General features: G+C 42.9%; 1 protein-coding gene across 4 annotated transcripts in view; it reads right to left on the reverse strand.

Moving 5' to 3' along the window:
* The window catches only part of CRISPLD1 (cysteine rich secretory protein LCCL domain containing 1), a 43,227-nt gene extending 35,433 nt beyond the window's left edge, over positions 1-7,794 (reverse strand). For 2 of the 4 annotated variants that reach the window (XM_074898813.1, XM_074898811.1), the window contains exons 1-2: positions 7,530-7,794; positions 6,242-6,562 (exon numbers count right to left, since the gene is read on the reverse strand). In XM_074898813.1, the coding sequence (XP_074754914.1) occupies positions 6,242-6,499 (258 nt within the window). In that variant the 5' untranslated portion in view covers positions 6,500-6,562; positions 7,530-7,794. Of the gene's footprint in view, positions 1-6,241; positions 6,563-7,115; positions 7,433-7,529 lie in introns of those variants that run through there. The other 2 variants (XM_074898812.1, XM_074898814.1) reach the window with 2 other exon arrangements.
* Between the last annotated feature and the right edge of the window lie 275 nt (positions 7,795-8,069).

Raw genomic sequence — 8,069 nt, forward strand, 5'->3', positions numbered from 1 at the left:
AATACTTTACAGTCTAGTAGGAATTTATTAATAATGTACTAAAACATTTTCTAACTGAGTAACATAGAATAAGGCCTTCTACATCAATCCACAACAAACCAATTTATTGATTTGATCACAGACTTTTGCATGATACTTATTTAAGGGTGGGATTGATGGCAGAAGAGTGCATAAGGTTGTCTCAAGTCAAACCGCCAAACAGCAATTTTAACCACAGAAAGGACATATTGCCTTATATATTCCAAGATTATTACATATATTGACAAGTATATGACAAAACACAATGGTTCCCATTTTTTTCTTAAAGGTTAGGTCTTTGCCAAGGGAGGCTGGGCAGGCACAGACAGCTCCGGCACAGTAGAATAGGCAGGGACACCAGAGCTGCTGCAGAGCAGCAGAGCCACAACAGCACACTGCCCTGGTCACACTGACTACTCCTAGCAGCAGCTGGCTTCAGTTTTCAGTACTAGCTCAGGTATCTGTTCCATACAGATGTACCCCCAGCATGTACACAGTGTGACAGCCACGCTGGAGTCAATGGCCCAGGGTGGGAAATGTTGAAAGCACAGTATTTGTATACAATGCTCTGATAAGCATTGTTCAGGTGCTTTGGAAGGGCAGCAGGGAAAAATCATCCCTCTCTGTTCTCTGTCCAGCGCTGTTAAATTCTTGTATGAACCAAAATGAAAAGGTTCTTTATTCTTTTCTTTACTAGGAAACAATTGTGTACACTATATGGCAGGATAAACATATGTACAGCATGCATCTGTCATACATTTTCATAACAAACTGTTCACCACAGCTTCAAGAAAGATTTTTTTTTTTCCCCCCTCTTGAAGTCATAATGTTGGCAGCTCAGCATTGAAGGAAAAGGTCTAGGAAAGAATGATCTAACATGCCGTCATAAGGTCATATAAGACTACTGCAGAGGAGTTAACCGAACTTGTTGAACCGCTGTTCCCTACAGAGGACCTTATGCAGATTCTCACACCAGAATCCTTCTACATGGAGAAAGAGACAGAAAGCGAGTTGGAGGATCCGTATCAGACTAAAGAAACATTAGATGAAACTGAAAATATTAACAGTATCAAATTGCCAGGACCAGACAATATCCTTCAAGAATCTGGAAGAACCTGATCATTAAACTTCTGAATCACTGTGGTACACCTCTCTTAAAATGGCCTCATTACCACAGTAACTAAAAAAAAAAACCAAAACAACACATGGGTGTTATATATAAAAGCTTCCAGTAGGTTAAAAACTGACTTCCACTGGGATGATTTCATACAACAAGTTAAAAAACTTATTAAATATATTAAAAATAATAATTCCTCTCATACATATTGGACTTTGAAGGTGTCAACATGTGGAAAAGGGTTAAGTGCAGTTAAACTTTCTACAAAGTTCCTAAGTTTTTCATAAATCATAAATTAATAAAATTAAGCTATCATAAGATAAAGAAAAAAGTGATAAAAGACAGAAAACAGATTTAAAGATATGAAATTGTTTTTCAAATTCCCTGCAAGACATGTCCATGATCCTCTGCTATATACCTTCTTCACAATAGCCCAAGAAAAGGGAATGCAAGATGGTATTAACTACTTCAGATATTTAAAAACAAGATAGGAAAATAAAAGATAGAGATGGGAGGCTCACTAATACTAAGTGATTGGAAGACAAAATCATAGATACCATTCAGCGGGAACACAAGCAAAATAATGATGACATTGCTGGAGATTACAGCCAACTATAAATACACTGCAGTGTAGTAAATGACATCTTAGCCCATTGGAAAGATCTTGGAGCCATTGTAAATAGCTCTGTGAAAATGTTGGCTTTAGTGTAGCAACAGTCAAAAAGTGAAAGAATGTTAAAAATTATTAGGAAGTGAAAAAAAAAAATAAATACAACTATATCAATTTGCAGTATGCCATAACCATCAACAGTTTGGTTTGTTCCCTTTGAATTCAAAGCAAAACAGTAGAATCATAGCAGATAGAGAATGAAAACAAAATGGAATAGCCTTTCAGATAGAAGTTTTCAAGTAAGAAGAGTAGGACTCTCCAGCTGAAAAAGATGTGATCACTGAGGAAATTATTATTTCTCATCACTAAGAAAAAAAGGCATCAAATAAAAGAACAGGTTTAGAGCAAAAGAAGTACTTTTTCACACAATGCATAATTAAATTTATAGAGCTTTGCAACTAGATGCCATGGATTCAAAGAATATAAACGGGCTCAAAAGCATTCATTCAGATTCATAAAAGAAAATTCCATCTAAGACTACTGGATACAAGAAGTGCAACAGCAGATTTAGGAAGTCTCTAAGCTGCTGTGGCTGGAAGCTGGGGGATTTCATTGTGGAACTTTCTCTATTCACATCCTCTATTCTTATCCTCTTACCCTAGGAATCCATTACTGCTCACCACCAGAGCCATGGTACTTGGGAAGATGAACTTTCCATCTGCTAAGTTCAGCCAGACAACCATGAGAATGTTCTGTTCATTGGACATATCTACTGCAGCTAATAACTTTAGGACTCTGAACTGTGATAGCCTGGTACCCATTTTCTTTTTCAAGGTGTAAGGGAGAGAATGTACAGCTGTACAGAAAATCAGTAATTCAACCTTTTTGTTTTCCTTTTTTTTAAAACAGAATCAAGATCTTGTATGCTGGAGATCATCCTCAAAAGCTTTTCCCCTCTGCACAACTTAAGCCAAAATGTGGCATTAGCACTGCAGTGCTCTCAAAGGTAAGGCTAGGCTTTGCAAGTGAGGCATAGAATCAATAGCTCCTCCTCAAAGTGTGGTTGTTCATCCCTCCCATTCCTTAGCTATGCATTCCCTTTTTATGCCTATCTGATTCAGCCATGTAGGGACCCAGTTTCATGACTCAGACTGAAAAGAAATTAAAATTTAAATTAAAAAAATAAAATCTGGTTCTTTCAGTACTTGGATGAGTCTCATCATCAACTCAGATAATGCCGGTGGCAGGAGCAGGACAGAGGCATTTCAGCCAGAGCCACTTGTTAGGTCAGCTTTGTTGTTCCACATGAACAGTGCAATGAGAGTACGCAGCCTTCATATACCTCCTCCCAGCTCCAAGGGCTTTGGAGATCTTAAACTTCTCAACTATACAACAGACTTCTAGCGCAGGTGTACCAGTGAGGCACCTGGACCTTGATCACCTCCCGTTGGATTCAGTGAGACATAAAACTTCCCTTCCACAAACAGGGCTACTTCTATTTACAAGGAAAGGTTTTACTAGTAAAAGGGGCAACTTACAGAGACATGACTGTGCCCATAGCAGAATTTTTTTTGCCAGCATGTCTATACTAATAAAGTACCCCAAAAGTAGACAGAAGTATTTCAGCTGTACTGATCTAGCTCACTAAATATCAGGCAAACATTTAGAGGGATTGTTTCTCTATTCTGGAGCATTGGGTAAGACCCAATGTATCACACTGCAAGGATTTGTTTTAGTGGTATGGGTCTATCTGCTGAAACTTTTTAAAAATTAAATATCCCTATCCTTTATTTTACAAAAAATAGCCAAGTACACTTTTAATTCTATGAAGACTTGGGTGTTTGAACTTTCTGTCATTCACAAAACTGATTCAGAGGATGCACACCCTTGGCAAACCTGATCTGAGAGTTCTTATGTCTTTATCTGGAAAAGTGGAACTTGTCCATACTACTATCAATATGCATTTAGAAAAATAAAGTAACTATAAAGTGTCAAAACAGGCATTTGTTTTAATTATGGACAAAAAGCTAGCAGCAACAGCTATATCCATCAGAAGCTATGATAGAACACAGTTTGCCTCTGTAATTTATTTCTTGCATATATGCACTATGATAATGACCAGATATTAGCTTTTACAAAGGAATCTCTTTGAACAAAACAATCATGCTTCCTTAACGATCCACCATTTATTGCTCCTTCTTTGCTGCTGCGGCTCCACACCACATTTACAATTTTGTACTCAAATTTTGCTCTTATTAAACAACAAAACAGCCCTGATTCCTTTATGACACTTCATATACAAAAGAAGGTGGACAATCACACAATCACAAACTGTATCATAAAAATATGTGCAAACAATCAGAAACCTCGCCATTTCCTCCTTCTGCTCAAGCAGCGGAGGGCTCCCACTGCCTCCTAAACCATCCTCTCTTGGTTCCCAGTACTCCCACCTACTTCCTCCAGGTACGATTTCCCCTTGCCACTCACTCCCAGGCTTACTCTTTTAAATAGCCTCTTTGCAAATTGCTGTGCTCTTAACCTCCGCTCCCATTTTTTATCTGCCCAGAGAGTCATAGTTCTTCCCCTAGCCACATCTATTTATCAGATTCTTTTTACCTCCATACCACTGACTTCTCAACACCTTCTTGACCTGATTCACAGCCTCTCTCCATGCCCTTCTCATGGATCCCTGTCCCTTGAACATGTATCCATCCTTTTCACCAGACTCTTTACACTGACCTTTTGCATTCACAAATCCTCAGTTCCATTGGATGTTATGCCATAATTGAATCTCACTCTCTTGAAAGCTGCTTTCGTGTTCTGAATAATGGGGTGTAAGAATATCTCCTCAACATTAAAATTGTGTAACCTCTTTTCCATGCTACTTGTTCTCTGGGTGAGGGGTCACCAGGGAACACAGAAAAAAATAACAACAAAACAGAAAAACTTTCCAGATGTAGACCTAACACAATGTCTAGGCCAAAGTGTGTGCAGTGCAGGAGGAATCTTTGAAGAATACAGCTGTCAAAAATCTAACTTCAATGAGTACATTCAAATTCTTTTCAAGATATATAACACAGGCAAATGTAGAATGGCATTAGGAGTGGAAAAAGGCATGTAACTAAAAATCAAAGCTACCCTTCCCGTAGAATCTCAGGAAAAAGTATTGCAGTATTTTGACATGGGAAAACAGTAGTGTCTTCCCTATTCTCATCTTCCAAAAATGCTGGAAAGCTTTTTCTTAAATTTTCCAGAACCCGAGTTATTTGGAAGAAAAAGGTAACCTATATTATAACAAGGTCAAAAAAAGCCTCAACAGAAGACAAAGTTTAAGGGTATGTGCAGGCAGTTGTAACTGAAAGGGTTAAAAGGGTTTCAGCTATTATCATCCCTTTGACTAGAGATGAAATGTGGCAACTAATTCTCTGATGGTTCTTAGACTAATGTAGTAAAACTCACATATGTAAACTTAATTTAAACTACTTTTATTGGTGGTTTAAGCAAGCATGGTTTCTCCAGAACACATATATGTTCAGTTCAGTATCTCCAAGCTGAAAGACATCACTCCAAGCTGGGAAAGATACCTACATTCTGAAATGTGTTAATACAATCCTCTGTCACAACCTTGTAATGGGAAGTGTCAGGAAACCTGTGTAATGTTTGGTAGAAACAACCCAATCTATAGTTAATGCTATTTCTGTGGTGCCTGATAAATAAGTAATACACAGTGTGGACACAGGAAAAAGATTTGAGCTTTTCTGCAGAAACAAGAATACAGAAGAAATGTGACCCCTTCTTTTTAGACCTCTGGACTTCTAAAAAGCTCTAATGCCCTGATTTGATTTAATTAGCAAGGAGAGATAGAGTTAGCCTTGAACTATGGCAAAAAATCAAAGTTCAAAAACATGGGAGAATTAAGTCTACTAATAACAAACAAAATATAGAGGCTTCTTATAGGAAAAACAGAGATTGAAATTATTATTAATCATTATTAATCTGTTAAACACAGAAACATATAGGACTCCAGTCTAGGAACACATGCCAACTTAAATAGAAGACTTTCTTGTCACAGGAGCCTCATTTTGCTCAGAAATTCCATCCAACCTAGAAGCATGGGAGAGAATCCATGTTATTTTGAAACTTCATAGTTCAGTACTCTTAGACAGTAACTTCTTAGGCCACAATCGACTGTTTTGAGTAATACAGTTTTGGAAATTGGCCTCTAACACTGAGGAACTGCCTCTTAAATTCAGGAGAGCTATGAGATATTAAACCCATTAGCATCAGTAGAACATGACACTTGATCCACAGAGAGGCATTTTTATCTGACAGTTCATCCCTGTACAAAAAAAAAAAAAAAAAAAAAAAAAGACAAACGACTAACAAGTGCTTTAAATGAGAAAACAAGCAAAGACTGAAAGTATGCTGTTTTATAAAGTGACATTAACTATTCTAAGAAAATTTCTTTCTGCATGTTGCTATCAGTTTTTCCTTACCATATATTCCATATTGGAAGCTGGTGGATACACCTGACCCCGTAATTTATTATGAAGATCCAAGATACTTTGCATATCACTGTCTGTGATAGCCCTTTTCCCTCTCTGCTTGGCGATCCACCACTCACCATCTTCATCCATGTACTTTTCCAAAAGTTCCTCTAAGAGCGTGGCATTGGGAAGAACCATTGCAGAAACTGCTTGAGCTATGAATAGCAAGGTAGTTACTCTGAGCCATTCCTGTACTACATACTTCATGATGAATGATCTCAAAATGCTCTGGAGTTAGCTTCAAGACAGTCTTTCTTCCAGGTCTGTTGGCTGTAAATGCATAAGAAAGAGTAATGTAATTTGGAGGTTGAAGTACTGGCCTGTATGAACTCACTAAGTAGCAAAAACTGTTGTCTGTATAGTTTGCCACTGTTGTTTTAGGGGGAGAAACCAGGATGCTGTTGGGGTTTTCTTTAATAGGTATATACTGTTGATTTGGGAAGAGAGCTTATCTTCAGCCTTACAACCTTCAGTTTGTTCAAGTGGTTTTGTACAGTGCACTGGCATGTGCATTTCACTACCTGCATGCAAGAAAGCATGCTTTTCATATCTACTTAAAAGAAGCCAGACATCAGTGAAGATTAGTCTGGAGATAAGGTCTTCCAGTAGTGGAATTTAAGAACAAGAAAAGTTAAAAGACTTGCATTCCCTGCCAAAATGTGAACTGAAAACCACTAAAGCAGGTAGGAAATAGCCTCTCCTGGTGCATTTCGAAATGTGACTTCGATTAACGTTTTTGGTTTATGATTTCGAAAAACCAAATAAAACTAAAAGTAGCCAACTCGGACAAGCAAATGGGGGGAGACGGGGTGATTCTCCTCACCAAACAAAGGAAAGCACTGATAACTCTCAGGGCAAGTAGCACCACTTCCAAGAACACAGTATTCCACACCGCCCGTTGCGTGACTGCTTTAGGTAGGAAAGCCACGGTCACTGCCTCGCCCCGGGTGAAAAAGCGTGAATCCCGCCATACCTACCGCGCCGGACCCCGCCGCTGGGAGGGAAACAAAAAGAGGCGGAGGGGGCAGAGCCGGGGGCAGAGCCGGGCTCTCCCCGGCGCGCCGCCGCTGCCCACCGCCGCCGGCCCGGCCCCGGCCCCGCTCCCGGTGGGGCAGCCGGCCCGAGGAGCCGCTCCCCGGCCGGGGCGTCCCGCGGCGCCGGGGCCTGGCAGCCGCCGCTCCCCGCCCCCCGGAGGATGCTGTGGGGAGCCGCCGGCGCCCCCCACCAACGCCCTTACCCCTCCGGCGGCGGCTGCCTCCTCTCCCCGCAGCCAGCTTCGCTCCGCCGCCCTCCTCCTCGCCAGGCCCGCGTCGGGGCCGCGGCCGGGGCCGGGGGGGCGCAGGCACGGCCTCGCCCCGCTCGCTGCGGCGGGCAGCCGCGGTGGGTGCGGACGTGTCCAGCAGCGGAGCCGCGGCCAGGGGCCGCCGCCGAGCCAGCCGGGGCCGCCGCCGAGCCAGCCGCTGCTGCTGCTGCCGCCGCCGCCTCCCCCGCCGGCCTCCGGGTCGCCGCCGCCCCGAGCAGCTCCGCGCTTCTCCTCCTGGCTCCCGCCCCGCCGGGCATTTATCGCGGGCGGCGGTGACGCGCGGCGGCCACCCCTCCCCGGCACCCCGCGGGGCGGGACGCGCCGCGCTCCGGGCACCGCGCCCGCCCCCGGCCCCGGCCCCGGCCCCGGCCCCGGCCCGGCCCCCGCGCCCGCAGCGCCCGTCCTCGCCCGGGCGGGCGCGGGAAGGGCCGCGGGCGGCGGAGCCCGCAGCAGCTCCCCGGGCGGTGCCTCGAG

The sequence above is a fragment of the Athene noctua genome, chromosome 2 (genome assembly GCF_965140245.1).
Source record: "Athene noctua chromosome 2, bAthNoc1.hap1.1, whole genome shotgun sequence".
Classification (NCBI taxonomy): Eukaryota; Metazoa; Chordata; class Aves; order Strigiformes; family Strigidae; genus Athene; species Athene noctua.